The sequence below is a fragment of the Furipterus horrens genome, unplaced genomic scaffold (assembly GCF_987537825.1).
Source record: "Furipterus horrens unplaced genomic scaffold, mFurHor1.1.pri manual_scaffold_5, whole genome shotgun sequence".
Classification (NCBI taxonomy): Eukaryota; Metazoa; Chordata; class Mammalia; order Chiroptera; family Furipteridae; genus Furipterus; species Furipterus horrens.
The window spans coordinates 65297000-65313701 of record NW_028327175.1 but is presented as its reverse complement, the minus strand read 5'-3'; the positions used below and the strand labels follow the sequence as shown (position 1 = coordinate 65313701).

The following is a 16702-nucleotide window of genomic DNA, read 5'->3' as shown; positions in this document are numbered from 1 at the left end:
AATTAATTTATAAAGTACATTTAATATATGGCAATGTTGTCAGAATTAGGTTACCAAACCACCTGAGTAATACTCATGAAGGAATAAACACATTTGTGTTAAATAGTATTTGCTTTTTCACAACTGAAACATCCCTCAAATCAAATTTTGTTTTGCCAGGGTATGTGCATTCCTAATTACGGATTATGTTTCTTATCTTTTTCAGTGAATGTTGTGTCAATGTTACAGGAGTTTTGGGAAAGCAAGCAGCAACGGAGGGCTGCATTCCCAAGTGAAGGCATGGTGGTGTACGAGTCGCTTCCATCTCCTGGACCTCCCTTTGTGAGTTATGTGACCCTTCCAGGGGGAAGCTGTTTTGGCAACTTTCAGGTAAGAAGCAACCATAAACTGGTCAGTGAAAGTTAATTGGGTTAATATAGAGTAAACCCTTTTCTAAAATGGTAACATTGTAAGTTTTCTTGGTTGTAGTGAAAAAAGTTGTATCATATTCCATTATCTATACAGGAAAATTGGTCAGGTGTTTCAATTTTTTTAACTAGAGGTATTCTAATTTATACTGAGGTATCTCTGATAATTCTTTATGGAGAGTGTATTTTATAGCATTTTATTTGCATGATAGTTGCTGCCTTTTCTTTCAAAATATTTGGGAATATATCTTAAAGAACAAAGGAACTTTTGCAAAGTCTTTTCATCATGGCCGGCCCTTCCATCAATAAAAAGTTTCCACTGCAATGAATTTTGTGATCAAGGACTAATCATCTAACACACAGCAAAGCATGAACCGACATCAAAGGTTAAGATTTATAGGGCTGAGTTGAGGCACTTGTGCTAAGCCCAAACTCTGCTTTTGAGTAACTGTTTACTCTTGAGAAATTGATTTAACTTCTTGATCTCCTTGACTTTGAGATGAGGGATAATACCCACAAGGTTGATCAGGAGTCATGAGATATACATGCAATGTGTTTATATGGTACATAGTAGGTATTCCAACTATTATTTCAACAATTATGACTTCCAGTTGGTTAAATCTTTGTTATGTTGATGATGGGTGATGATTCATTTCTATTATACATCTGCTCACAAAAAAACATTGGCCTACATTAACCATCAACATCTGGTTATCCAGTGTATATAACAAATACCCATTGAGTAACTAGGAAGAATCAAGCATTGGGCCAAGTGATGAGAATATAGATTATCCCTTTAAGAAATCAATGTGGGACTTCTGGCCAAGATGGAGACCTAGACAGACACACTGCATCTCCCTCCACAACTAAGAAGGAATACAACCACCTCAAAATTAGACACAACCAGAAGTTCCAGAAAACCAAGCTGCATGGAAGTCCAACAAACAAAGATATAAAGAAGAAATACTCATCCAGACAGGTAGGAAGGGCAGAGCTGGTGTGGGGAGGACATGGTGTGCTGGTAGCAGCAGCAATGGCAGCAGCAGGCCAGCAGAAAGCACTGTCACACATTTTAAAAAGTAGAGAGGGACACCTAGGGAGCACTCCCCACACCAGACCAGACTGCACAGCTCACAGTTACAGCGCTAGGGAAAATAAAGCTTCATTGCCTCTGACCATGCAAACAAGTGGAGGTTGGGGTGGAAAAAGAAACTGCTGGTCTCTCAGCAGAGTCCACTTGTTTAAAGGGCTTCCATGGTCCTAGAACATCCATAGACCCACCCATTCTGGAAATAACGGCCAGGGCAAGAGCTAGAGAGGCACCAGTCCCATATGGGAAGCAAGAGAAGTGCCTGGAAAAGGGGCGAGTGCTGAGCAAGCAGCATTGTTCCCTGTCAAAACCCTCCCACACACACAGTGCCACAAGATAGTGGAACGGGTCGCACTCTACTGAGGAATACCTCAAGGCTCCGCCCCTTAAAATGTAACAGGTGCAACAGCTCTACCTAAGACACAGAGGCAAACAAACACAGAAGTCTGTCAAGATGAGGAGACATTGAGGTATGGCCCAAAAAGAGGGAACAAATCAAGGTTCCAGGGGAGAACTAAGTGACAAGGAGATAGCCAACCTAACAGATGTAGAGTTCAAAACACTGGTGATAAAGATGCTCATGGGTTTGACAAATATGCTTAAGTATGGCAAATGCATAAGGGAAGTAGTGAAGGATATGCTAAATGAAACAAAGGAAAATCCACACAAAATCAATGGTTAAGAGAAGGAAACCAGGGTTCAAATCAATGATTTGGAACATAAGGAAGAAAAAAAAGTCAACCAGCACAGAATAAGGAAACAAGAATTGAAAAAAATGAGGAGAGGCTTAGGAACCTCTGGGACAACTTTAAAAGTGCCAACATCCGAATCATAGGGGTGCCAGGAGAAGAGAAAAGGCAAGAAATTGAAAGCTTATGTGAAAAAATAATGAAGGAAAACTTCCCAAATTTGGTGAAGGAAATAGACATACAAGTCCAGGAAGCACAGAGATCCCAAACTAGCTAGACCCAAAGAGGAGCACACCAAGACACATCATAGTTAAAATGCCAAAGGTCAAAGATAAAGAGAGAATCTTACAAGCAGCAAGAGAAAAGCAGAGAGTTACCTACATAGGGGTGCCTATAAGACTATCAGCTGATTTATCAAAAGAAACTTTGCAGGCAAGAAGGGGCAGGCAAGTAGTATTCAAGGTGATGAAAATCAAGGACTTAAAACCAAGATTACTCTATCCAGCAAAGCTGTTGTTTAGAATGGAAAGGCAGATAAAGTGCTTCCCAGACAAAGTAAAGCTAAAGGAGTTAATCATCACCCAGCCATTATTATATGAAATGTCAAAGGGACTTACTTAAGAAAAAGAAGATCAAAATTATAAACATTAAAATGACAACAAACTCACAGCCATTAACAACTGAATCTAAAAAATAAAAACAAACTCCAACTAAGCAAAGCAAAATAGGAACAGAATCATAGGTAAGGGGATCGTTTGAAGAGTTATCAGCTGGGAGTGGGGAGGGGGAGAAATGGGGAAATGGTGCAGGGACTAAGAAGCATAATTGTTTGGTACAAAATAGACAGAGGAAAGTTAAGAATAATATAGGAAAGGGTGATGCCAAAGGACTTATATGCACAACCCATGAACATGAACTAAGGGGGGTGGGGTTTCTAGAGGGAAGGGGGGTACTGGAAAGTGGGAAGCAAGGGGAAAATAAATTGGGACTACTGTAACAACACAATCAATAAAATATACTTTAAAAAAACACAAAAAAATCAACGTACAAAAATATTATAGTAATTACATAGAATTATATTTGAGGATCAATGAAAGCATAAAGGAAGGAATTTCTAAGTTTACCTGTCACCTCTGTAAGTACCTCTTTAGTACAGTAAATCAGCTCTCAATTTCAAATAACTGGCAAAAATGCCTTATTTATAGTTCACAGATAATGTGAAACTCATAAATATTCAAGTTTCTCTCTTAGCTTTGACAACTAGAAAGCCCAGAGTCAAATTTTCAGTGTATCTCTTTGTAATGTAAGTCTACAGAACTTTATGTCATGTAATATTGAGTTGGTCAAAAAGTCCGTATGGTTTTTTCTATAAAATAAAAGACACACTTCATTTCCACCAATAACTATTGATTTGGATATTTTGAGTACATCAGCTATCTCCCACATGGTATAACATTGACTGTTCTCAATTAATGTCTTTATTTGATCGCTATTACTTCAGCTGGTCTACCTGACTGTGGAGCATTGTCCAGCAAGAAACCTCCAGCACAAAACTACGCAAACCACTTTTGACACATTCTGTCAGTCATAGCACCTCCTCCATACACTGCACAAATCTATTTTGTGTTTCATCTGCTTTTTTACCTTTCTTGAAATAAAGAATAATATGATGGAAACATTGCATATTTTCTTCCATTTTCAATATTAAAATGGCTACACAAAAATTCACCAATTTTGATATGTTGTTTTTTTTTTTTTTTAATGAACACCAATAGCCAATCCAACAAAATTGTTTCAAATGAAGTTAAAGACAGCTAAATGCTACTAGAACCATCTTAGGGAAAAAAACCAAACACACTTTTTAGCCTACCCAATATTTATATTTCTACCGTTAGTCTCCCTTTTAACTGAGTATGTCTCACTCATTTATGTTATCCTATTACCATTATATCTTTTTTATGCTATTTCAAATATTTTGTGAAGTAGGGGGGGATATAATTTAATAAGTGGACCCATAGGCCTATGTCTGTCTAGGGGAAGTCAAAGAAAGATTCACAAGGTGATGTATGCAGTTGAGGGTGTCTTTGCCAATTGGTAAAGGAGGGATGACATTCTCAGCATAGAGAACAGTGTGTGCAAAGGCAGGGAGAAGAAAAAATCACATTTACTTTCAGAATTTGGGGAGCCTATCTGTGTACATGGCAGGGAAGTAGTGGGAAATGATGGTCAGGCAGTCACATCAAACCATAGGGATCTTCATGCTTTCCGATGGAAAACAAGTTTTACTCTGCATAAAATCAGCACCCATGGAGGATTCTGAGCAGGAGAGTGATATATTCAAATGTATTGCAGAAAGGTTACTCTGGCAGTAGCATGGGATAATTTTTAGGATAATTTAAAAACTGCTTTCAAAACTTCTGACCCAGCAGTCAGTGACCTCCTGCCTTCTCCCACACTGAGCAATGATCACCAGTGGATCTTGACCTCTGAGTAATGAAAGTGAATTGTCCGATGAGGATGATTTGAAAGTGGGTTTAGAAGCCTCAGAATAGAGCTTGGTATAACCCCAGACACTTAGATAAGAATGATGGACAGGGCAGGAAGGCAGCACCGAGGAAGGGATTCCCTAATCCACGTGAGCCTGCAGTAGCATCATCAAAAATTCTTAAGGTGAAGTCTGCCCACTCATACAGAGCTTCCATACGACTTCCTGTTTCAGGGGAGACCTTCTGGGGAAACAGACCTGCTCAGCACCTAAACAAATCTATTTCTTTGTCTGAATGTCAATGGACTAAAGATTGCCAAACATTTCAGGAATCCAAAAGCAAAAGAGGAAAGTTCAAGGCAAGCAAATGCAAAAGACATAAGAGAGTATTATAATGAATATCCTCAAAAAATTGTGGGAAGATATTTATTGCTAAAATATCTATAATAAAAAGAGTAAGCAGGGAACAGAAAATTTAAAATGTGGCTTCCAAATTAGATAAATAAATAAATAAACAAACAAACAAACAGTAAATAGACACGCAGCCAAATTAGTAAAGAAGCCCTGGCCAATGTGACTCAATTATTTGGGTATCCATCATCCCGCAAAGCAAAAGGTTGCCAGTTCAATTCCTGGTCAGGGCACATGCAAGATGCAACCAATTGATCTTTCTCTCTCATGTCATTGTTTCCCTGCTTCTCTTTCTCTCTTCTTTCCCCTCTCGCTAACTAAATAACTAATTAAATAAAATCTTTTTAAAAATTAGTAAAGGATAACAAAGTAAAAAATAGTAAAACAGCACAGACAAAGAGATGGAAAACAATAGTACAGAAGATATTGGGATAAATCTTGGAGGGAAACATTAATTTAATAACAGTTCTAGAAAGAGACGAAGAACATAAATAACAGAAGCAATTTTCTCTTGAGTTAAAGAAAGCATCAGTTTTTATACTGAAATGGCCCACCAAATTCCAGCAGGATCATGACAGAAGAATCACTCAGCTCCATGACTATGTAGGACTTAGGGACAGCATTCTGCTTAAAAGATAGTTCAAGGAACTGTTTTTGATACAGCATTCATACATTGATCTCATTGTTTACTTGTCTTTTAACATAGGTTGAATATATATATGTAGGGTAGCTTTGGGGGCATTGATGAAATGGGGCAAAAACTGACAAACCAGGTCAACAAAACCAAAAACTATTTATTCAAAAAGGTAAATAAGAAAGACAAATGTTTGGCATTTCTGAGTAAGAAAAAAACCAACACATATACTACACTAAGCATGAGAAGAGGATGAGATTATAGGAACGTAATATTAGAATACTACATAAACAATTATACTCGTATTTTTTAAATGTGGAAACCGAGATGATATTATTTCCTGGTAACTCTCTATATTATCTTTGAAAATCTTCTGTAAGTTGAAATTTATTCAAAATAAAGTTTTTATTAAAAAGTCCTGAATGGCTCCCTATTACTTTGTTATTATAGTCTAAATTTCTTATTCTGTCAATAAAGACTCTACACTTGGCCCTAACATTTCCTTCCAGCTTTATCTCCCCAAATTTCTCTTCTGACACTCAGTGATTCACCCTGTTCCTCATTTTTGCCCTGACCTCTTCTAGCCACTCACACTCACGCTGTAACCTACTTACAAAGTACTGTTGCCAACTTCTCTTCATGTCTAAACCTTGCCCATCTCCCAGGACTCCACTCAAATATCCCATTCTCCATAAATTTTCTCTGAATTCCCCTGCTGTAGTTCTCTACTCCTGATTTCCCAGAGCAGTTATCTCAGTTTCTCTTCTAATATTTTATGTTTTTTTTTCTTTCACCTTACCTTAGATACAGCTACTTGTGTGCATGTTCTGTCTCTGTAGTAAAATGCAAGTATCTCAGGGACAGGGTCTGTATTCTTATATTCCTGTGACTCAGCACTGTGCTTTGTATGTAGAAAGTGCCTAATAAATTTTGTTGAGTGACTAAGTGAATGAATGACAAATCCCAAAAATTGATGAGGTTTGTATTTGTCCATTTCTGTGTATAATCATTACTGATTGATAAACAAAAATAGCATATAATAGTATATGCAGTATAATATATGAACTACTATATTTCACCTAAGTGTGTGAGACAGTGAGCTGAGAAGAAAAAGTCAGCTCATATTATTTTGTTCATAACTGTGGCTAAAGTTTTGGAAGTGGATTAATTTGGAAGTACTGATTTTAAAACCCTTCTAATTCTCTCTGCATTTAATTTATACATTAGTAACTCCCTCCATTCTATACCCATAACCATGAATAACCAAGATTTGGCTATACACACACCCAGATATGTATTAAATTTGTTCATATGTAGTAAGTACATTCATTATAACCTATCTAGAAAATAATGCATTTGACAGATAAGTGAATGGTTCCAGAGAATAGAAGTCTAATAAATTATAATGTTATTGCTTTTTCTACCTTGAGAATTATGAATTTCCCAATTGTCTCATAAATTTCTACCCAAAATGATAGAACTTCCCTTAAGAAGTATGTTCAGCATCCTCTTTGTGGTCTTTAAAAAATAGAAAACAAAATGAAAAAACAACTTTTCAGCATGGAGGAGTCTTGGTGATCTCTCTGGTCATTTTAGCGTTCCCTTTTCCTTATGTTCAAATCATCATATTTTAAGGTTCTCAGGAGAATTGTTAACATCCTTGCTTTAAAGGATCCAGAATTTCCTGAATCAAATATGTTTTGAAAATGTGTTTGGGTGATTGGCTGCCAAATCTGGCTCATTAACCCATTTGGCCCTCCAAAATATGATTTGAGAAAGGAAAACCAGGAAGGAAAAAAGAAAGAAAGAAAGAAAATGTCCCCCAAAGCAATGTCCTTGCACTTTTTTTTTTTGTCAGTTCAGAAACCACCTTAAATGCTATTTCCACCGTATAACATTTCATCATGTTTTTGCCAGCAGTTAGCTTGTGAGGGCATGCATGCTCATTCCTGCAATGCCTTTCACATAATCAAATGTCACCCTTGTGCATTGCAAACCATTTCACGATGGATTATTAATGCCAAGATCATGTGCTGAGACATGGAGAAACCATTATGCCAGCGGTAGCCTTCTTACTGAGCCATGGACGTCACCTCCAATGGTGCCAAGTAATTGAAAATACTTGACGTGTAGTATGGGACTGGATTGCAGGATTAATCCCTCTAGTTTCATGAAAGCTGTAAGAGATTACGCTCATTCATTCTTTAAAAAAGTGCTATTCAGGCTGCGCTTTAGTTTTTCTGAGTAATCAAAGGAAAGCAGTCAGAAGGCTCTGATGGACACAAACCTCTGGTTTTAGGCAAAGAAATAAATAGGAAGCTGTGTCCAAGCAGACTAATTAAAGAATGTGCAGTTAGTCTTAAACCTCCCCCCACCCCCCCGTAAAAACAAAAAACAAAAAACAGAGAGCCAGAGGGAAAGAAAGCAGCCACAATCCTGTCTTTAACCCATTCCTTCATAAACTACTATAGGAGAGGAAAAGAGAAGTGAAAATATGATTCACTCATTTTTGAACTTCTAAATAATAAATAAAATGATCTACTGATGCAAAATTATTTTTCTCTTAGAAAGTTATATTGAAACACATTGATACTTATAGTGTCCCATAAAAGAAACCATCTTCTTCTAATAATACAGGCATTAAGTAGGAATTCATGCATTTTGGATTATTTTTTTATGCCATTTTTGTCTAGGCAGTTAATCCTTCCCTAGCCACAAACTGGCAGTAATTTCCATTTTTTACAATAAGAGCAACACAAGAACCACCAGATCAACCTCTGGCTCCCCTCCTGATAAACTCAGAAGGAAAGCTGCTCATTGTTTCAGCAGCTGTTCTTGTTTCCAAATCCAAAAGGGGGACTTAATTGAGTGTTTTATCTTATTTTACATTTTGATTAAAAGGCTTGTGATTCAAGTTTTATTTTCAAGCCAGTGGCATGGTCTTCCATATCGTCTGCTAGAGTGATTTGGATTAATGAATTTTATTCTTATTTGGAATAAAACAGAAATTCCTTTGGGTATAGTACTAGACCATGCAATTATTTATGTGCATGAGTTATATGGTTGAACAAAGAATGTATCCCCTAGCTAAAACGTTGATATGCTAGCTCAATTTATTTGAAGTGTAGGACACATTCATTGGGGTATCATATCTTTTTCACAAGCATTTTGTTGTTTTTAAAGTCACTTCACAATAATAAATACAGGTGTTAAACACGGGGGCCAGGTACTTAGGCTATTTGTACAATGCCAAGCACCACACAGAACTGAGATATGTAATATTTCCATAGGCGAGCCATTGACTGACTTTTTTTGTTGGTGTTGCATAACAGGTCTGTAGAGTTGGGAGACAAGACGTGGAACACACAGTAGATGAGGTCCTTGCAAAACTTTGTTTCTAAAGTGCCTTTAATTTTTGTCCCACTTAGTTTACAAACCAAGACCTTTGCCTATGAACACACCTTGAAAAGTATTTTTCGAAGACAAATCCTGGCTCAAGGAATGATATGGGGTGTTTAATTTTGTTTTGTTTTAGCTACTTAACACAATAAGCTCACTTCACCTATATTATCAGATATAAAACACATATTTTATAATTTCATGCATTGAATGATTCTTCTCAAAGTCCAAGGAGTAAAAGTAATTTAAATCATAATAAGCTAAGTTTATAAAGTTAAGTTTTTCCCAGGAGACTTGACTTAATGGAATTGTAATGCTCCCTTTTTACTGATTATTAAATAAAGCCTAGTCTTAACATTCCATGCCCCAAGTAGGGAGTTAGTTGCTGCCATAAAATTAAGACTGTTGCCCATCACTAATGTTGTTTTAATGTCCAATATTTCTATTTGAAATCAGCCATGACCTCTTTTGTCTCTGTCTCTAGAGTTGTACACTTGACTCAGATTCATGACATGCTATGCAACGTAACTTAACTTCGAAAAGAGATATTTCTTGATAGAACTCTTCACAGGAAAACATCCTATTTTTGCAACCAATGAGACTCAAACATAGGAAGATTAGTTATAACTCCTCTCCATTTGGAAGTCCTATGTAACCTAACGATCAAACTGCAATGCCTTGTCCATGACACTGGAAGTGCATTTTGTTTTAATTAGATCTTATACTATTCTTCAGTGCTGCAATCTGTGTCTTTTCTTATCAAAGAAAATGAATAAAGATGCTTGATCTCCAAAAAGAATAGCAGAGTATACTGAAAGAAACACTTGGGAAAGGGCTCCATGGCTAATAAAGACATGGGCCTTACTCCACAGGAGTCTCCCAGCCCCTAGCTGCTAAGTTCTAGGAAGATGCTCACTGTCTCAGGAGTTTCTGAGTGAGGGAGAAAGGCTGACTCCATCTTTCCCCAGCCCCCCTTCTGCCCTCTCAGTGCAATCAGAGCCAAGTCCCTTTACATCAAAGCAACTATAAAAATAAACCAAAACTTTGAGCCCTGATCAATTCGTCTTGTCTTCACCTTACCTTGAAAAAAGAAAAGGAAGAAAAGAAAAAAGGGAAAAGAAAAAACCTCAAGGAGCAAAACACAACATGGTTTTGTAATAGTTACCAGGGACTTGGTCTAGGTATGTGTGTAGAATAGCATTTGTGGCAGAGGTAAATGAGGAGGAGGCCAGGTGGTTTATATTATAAAAATAACATTCTGACCCACCATGTGCATGAAACGTTTCTTTCACTTGACAGGAACTGGTGAGTTTTCTCTGAAAATTGGACTCCCAGGCCATTCCCCTCCCCCATACCTAACCAAGACCCCCATTCCCAGCACACACAGAGCTCCAAATTGTTCCCAACATATTTGCAGCCAGCCTGACCTATGGAGAAAGAGACATGATATTAACTTGGGTGACTGAGTTTCAGCCATTGCCCTTTTTCACATCACCATCTGGAAAGGGGGAAAGTGTTAATGTATCCACAATTAGATAAATTGGAACACATGTAAATGTTCATGCTTAGACCAGGGCAGTCAAGGTCTTAAAGCACTGAAAGGGGGACAATTAGCAGCAGGGCATTCTTTGTGCTGATGGCTTGCTGTCAGGATGAAACCAAGGTGTTGATGACACTGACCAGAGCTGGCAGGCCATGCACACAAATTCTGCAAATCAAGTCACTTGCTGAGACTTGGACTCCAAGTCACAAAACCAAAATGTTCCCAACAACCTGAATGACAGACTTGGCAGCCTAAAGGATTTGGGCAAGAATTCTCACCTCTCGCAGATTCAGTTTATTTGGTTTTGCCACCTGAAAAGTTATAGCTTAGGAGACCCCATTGAGTACCATGTGCTGTTGAGCTGAGTGAATGCTGCCTAAATAACACTGATCTGTTCTTGAACTCAGGAAGGGCATTTTCAACTTTGAGTTCCCATGTAGATACAATCTGTCACATTTGCTATTACAATACCATTTTTACTGAAAAACCTTGCTCTGTATAGACCATTATTCAGCTTCTTGGCACCCTTGATAGGTACTGAATAAAGACTGCCTAACTTGGTTTTATACGTTTTGAACTTGCAAACCTATTTTTTTCTTGATGTCCTTAAAATAAAATATGAGTAATTCTAAGAAGTCTGTTGTATGTTTAAACTAGAGATGTTATTATATCAATATCTTTCCGTGTGCTTTCCTAAAGAAAGCACTATAGTTGGGATGTGTGTACATTAAAATCTTGGGGTCCAGAAACAGCTGCTCCACACATGCATTCTACCTATGTTCTAATGCGAAGCATAGAAAAAAGAATTATTAATCAAATAAGGGCCACCAGGAAAGTAATTGTTCAGAGTATAAATTGTGCCAACCTGGCTATAAGTTTTCTTATGAACAGTAACACAATTATCAATAATTTTAAAGTATTTAAGAAATAATTGGACTTCCAGCCAAGATGGAGGCCTAGACAGACATGCTGCATCTCCCTCCACAGCTAAGAAGGAATACAACCACCTCAAAACTAGAGACAACCAGAAGTTCCAGAAAATCAAACAGCATGGAAGGCAACAAACAAAGATATAAAGAAAAAATACTCAACTAGACAGGTAGGAGGGGCAGAGCCGGGGCAGAGAGGATGCAGTGTGGTGGTGGTGGTGGCAGCGGTGGCAGGCTGGAGGAAAGTGCAGTCACACATTTTAAAAGCTAGGTAGGAAACCTGGAGAGCATTCCCAGCACCAGACCAGACTGCACAGCTCATGGTCCCAGCACCAGGGAAAATCAAGCCTCATTGCTTCTGACTGTGCAAAACAGTGGGGGTTGGGATGGAGGAAGAAACTGCTGGTCTCTCAGCAGAGTCTGCTTGTTTAAAGGGCCCCGATGGTCCTAGAACATCCACAGACCCACCCACTCTGGGAATGATGGCAAGGGCAACAGCTAGAGAGGCGCCAGTCCCATACAAAAATGGGAGAAGTGCCTGAAAAGGGGGCAAGTGCTGAGCAAGCGGTATTGTTTCCTCTCTGACCCCTTCCCCAAATACAGCACCACAAGGTGGTGAAATGGGTCGCCCTGTACTTATGAATACCTAAGGCTCCACCCTTAGGTAGAACAACAGCTCTACCTAAGACACAGAGGCAAACAAACACAGGAGCCTGTCAAGATGAGGAGACAGAGAAGTATGGCCCAAAGAAGGAATGGATCAAGGTTCTAGTGGGAGAACTAAGTGACAAGGAGATAGCCAACCTAACAGATGTAGAGTTCAAAACACTGGTGATAAAGATGCTCACAGGCTTGAAAAATATGCTTAAGTATGGCAAACACATAAGGGAAGAAGTGAAGACTATGCTAAATGAAATGAAGAATCCACACAAAACCAATGGTGAAGGAAAGGAAACCAGGGTTCAAATCAATGATTTGGAACATAAGGAAGAAAAAAACAGTCAACCAGTGCAGAATGAGGAAATGAGAACTGAAAAAAATGAGGAGAGGCTTAGGAACCTCTGGGACAACTTTAAACATGCCAACATCTGAATCTTAGGGGTGCCAGAAGGAGAAGAGAAAGGGCAAGAAATCAAAAGCTTATGTGAAAAAATAATGAAGGAAAACTTCCCAAATTTGGTGAAGGAAATAGACATACAAGTCCAGGAAGCACAGAGAGTCCCAAACAAGTTAGACCCGAAGAGGACCACACCGAGATACATCATAATTAGAATGCCAAAGGTCAAAGATAAAGAGAGAATCTTACAAGCAGCAAGAGAAAAGCAGAGTTACCTACATAGGGGTGCCTATAAGACTATCAGCTGATTTCTGAAAAGAAACTTTGCAGGCAAGAAGGGGCAGGCAAGTAGTATTCAAGGTGATGAAAATCAAGGACTTAAAACCAAGATTACTCTATCCAGCAAAGCTGTCGTTTAGAATGGAAAGACAGATAAAGTGCTTCCCAGACAAAGTAAAGCTAAAGGAGTTCATCATCACCCAGCCATTATTATATGAAATGTCAAAGGGACTTACTTAAGAAAAAGACCAAATTATAAACATTAAAATGACAACAAACTCACAACCATTAGCAACTGAATCTAAAAAATAAAAAAACAAACTCCAACTAAGCAAAGCAAAATAGGAACAGAATCATAGGTATGGGGATCATGTGGAGGGTTATCAGCTTGAGAAGAAAGCAGGGGTAATGAGGAAATTGTGCAGGCAGGGAATAAGAAGCATAATTGTTTGGTAAAAATAGACAGAGGGAAGTTAAAAATAATATAGGAAAGGGTGAAGCCAAATAAGTTATATGCATGACCCATGGACATGAACTAAGGGGGGTAGGATTACTGGAGGGAATGGGGATACTGGGCAGAGGGGAGCAAAGGGAAAAATAATTGGGACTACTGTAACAACATAATCAATAAAATATACTTTTAAAAAAATGTCACCAAGGACACACACACACACACAAAAAAATTAATAATAAAACTAGTTTCTTATTAGACATTTCTATTTTTATGACGTACATGACAACTGAAATTTTATTTTAATTAACTTAAAAACTTCTATACATACTAAAAAATTGACTAGCCACTGTTCTATTTTGGGACAGCCTACTGGCTCCATAATTAATCTTGGTTGATTAATTATTTTGTTGCCTAGTATAACACTTTGGAAAATTATCACTGAAAAAATAAAAACTGCAGAGCAAAAAAAGGAAATTGACAGCTCACTTAGCTAAACCAGCAGTGTGTATGTACTTCCTAAGGGCCTAATTTTAGAACTGTTATAAAGAATTTTTTTCAGCTGGAACACTGCTTTCCTTGAGAAATTTCCTTGTGAGGAATTAACATTTTTGATGGTAGCAGGAGTGGATTTACCACTGTGATATGGTGATTTATAATAAGAAATGTTTATATTCCTTCTTTATCCTGGTTCCTGGCACAGAGCTCCTAAATCTTTGGAATTTCCTAAGTGATAAGAGTGATAAAGCTATCTTCTTTTATTCATAACAAAACCCCTTTCTACCACACTTGAGTTTATGACTATAAGGTGAGTTTTGGAAAGCACCTGAAGATGAGGACTGGTGGCTAGGGCAACCAACCATGTGACTAAATTGTGGAACTTTCAGCCCCACCCTCTGACCTCCTAGGAGAGGAAAGGGGCTGAAGATTGACTTATTCACCAATGGCCAAAGATTTCATCAATCATGCCTACATTATGAAGACTCCAAAAAAAATCTGAAATGGTGGGATTCGCAGAGCTTCTAGGTCGGTGTATGTCTGGTAGTGCTGGGAGGGTGGTGTGCCTAGAAAGGGTGTAGAAGCTCTGAGCCCCTTCCTGGATACCTTGACCTGTGAATCTCTTCCTCTGGAGGTACCTGTTAATAAATCAGCGATCTAATAAGTACATTGTCTCCCTCAGTTCTATGAGCCATTCTGGCCAATGATGGAGGAGTGGGTCATGAGAACCTCTCATTTATAGCTGGTTGATCAGAAACACAGGTGACAATCTGGACCTGCAATTGGTATCTGAAGTGGGGGCAGTCTTGTAGGACAAAGCCATTAATCAGTGGGATCTGATGCTCCCTACAGGTAGATATCCAGCTATTGTCAGAGAAGAAGTGGGTTTTCTCCAAAATTTGGTGACCATAGTATTGAAATGCAGAGTGTTATTGCATAATGGAGAGAATTTTCCATTTCAACCATGAAGCCAAGGAAGCCCCAGCATAGACTTCTTCCAAATAACAATGTCAAGTTTTTAATCTGTAATTTCATATTTTTTTAAACAAGTTCCCCCCAATTTTTTAAACTTCATATCCCACAAAACCTGGTTCTGTTTCTGCCAGAGTAGATGTAAGACACACAGTGAAGCTACAGCAACATTGCTCTAAGAATCTTCCTGGATCTACCTGCCTCAAAATCACCTGTTAAGCTTGTTAAAATGCAGAACCCCCACCACCATCCATCTGAAGAGACTCTGATTCAGTAGATCAGATTGGGGCCTGGGAGTGTGCATGTTTAACAAATCCCCCAGGTGATCTTACTATAAACACTAAAGTTTTTGAAGTATTTCAAAATACCGGCTTAGGCTTAGCAATGATCTTCATAGTACCCTGTGGGATTCCCCATAGCTTGTTGGTGATGTAACACTGAAAATAAAATACAAGACCAGAATGAATATGAGCTGGTCTTGGGAGAATTTTTTATCTAGTGGATCTTGGGAACTTCTATTTAAATATCATTTACTTTTGAAGAGTTACCACTATTTTTTTTAAGCAATATTCTTTGGTAAAGTCCCAAATTCTTGTGATCTCATTTTTAATCAAGGGGTCTTGTCCAGACAACACAAGGAACTTCCTACAGAAGACGACATTTGATCTTCTGGTCTAGCCATCGCTGGCCTTTCTCTATCTGTTTTTCTTCTTTCTAAGTCCAGGTAGAGAAAAGCATCAAATGGGCATTAGAAGGAAAGAGAATTATGATCATTGTCAGCTCATTTGCCGCCTCATTGAGCATAGTTTCTTCAAAATGAAGCTGAGTTCCATGCCAGGTGGGAAGAGAAGCTCTTGGAGTCTTATGTCCAAATGACCCACAGAATATCAAAGTTGGCATCTTAGCTAAATAGTATACTGATTTTGGGAATGCTGTGAGGCTTTAACCAAATTATATACCCTCTCTATTCCAGGGTGCAGTGTTTAAAAATCTGTGGACTCAAGTCACACAGATGTGGACTTGAATCTTGTTTTGGTCACTTTTTAAGTTGTATGACCTTGGGAAATGAAATCACTGTTTCCTCATCTGCAAAATAAGGATAACAACAAAGCCAACCTCATTGGATTGTAGTAATAACTAGATGTGACGATAATCATAAAGTGCTTAGCTCAGCTATGAGGACTACTATTATTGGGCTCTCTGTCAAGGGCGGGCTGAGAGAGGTTCTGTTTGCCTGATGTGAACAAAGCCTCTGTATTAGTTATCTATGGCTAGACAACAAATTGCCTCAAAACTCAAATTGTCTCACACTGTTTCTGAGCCTCAGGAATCTGGACGCAGCTTAGTTGGGTAGTTCTGACTCAGGGTGTCCTGGAGTTGTGGTCATCTGAAGGCTTGATCAAGTCTGGAGGATCAGTTTCCAATCTCCCTCAGATGGCTATTGGTTCCTTACCACGTGTGCCTTGCTGTAGGACTGTTCACTACTTGGAAGCTGACTTTTCCCTGAGCAAGTGATCCAAGAGAGAAAGCAAGTGTGATCAAGAAAGAAGCCACAGTGTCTTTTTTAACTTAATATCAAAAGTGACATACCATAACCTCTGCCATGTTCTACTGGTTATACAGATCCACCCTGGTACAGTGTGAGAGGGGACTGCACAGAGTGTGAGTACCGGGAGGCAGAAATCACTGTGGGCTTTCTCAGAGGCTGGCTACCACTGCCTTTATACAGTTTGCACGAACAATGCCACAGACGCTCTCCTTTCTTTTTCTTTAATTTCAGATTAGAGCCAGGAGGCTTTGGAATAATTATAGTGGTTTATAATCTACCAGCAAATGAAAGGCATCTGAGCATCAAGAT

The 16702-nt window shown here is 38.5% G+C and overlaps 1 protein-coding gene across 1 annotated transcript in view; it reads left to right on the top strand.

Annotated features, from left to right (window-relative positions):
- Positions 1-16702, top strand: part of LIX1 (limb and CNS expressed 1) — a 50856-nt gene that overhangs the window by 16658 nt on the left and 17496 nt on the right. The window contains exon 2 of the mRNA XM_090279008.1: positions 206-369. Within this exon, the coding sequence (XP_090135134.1) occupies positions 206-369 (164 nt within the window). The remainder of the gene's footprint in view (positions 1-205; positions 370-16702) is intronic.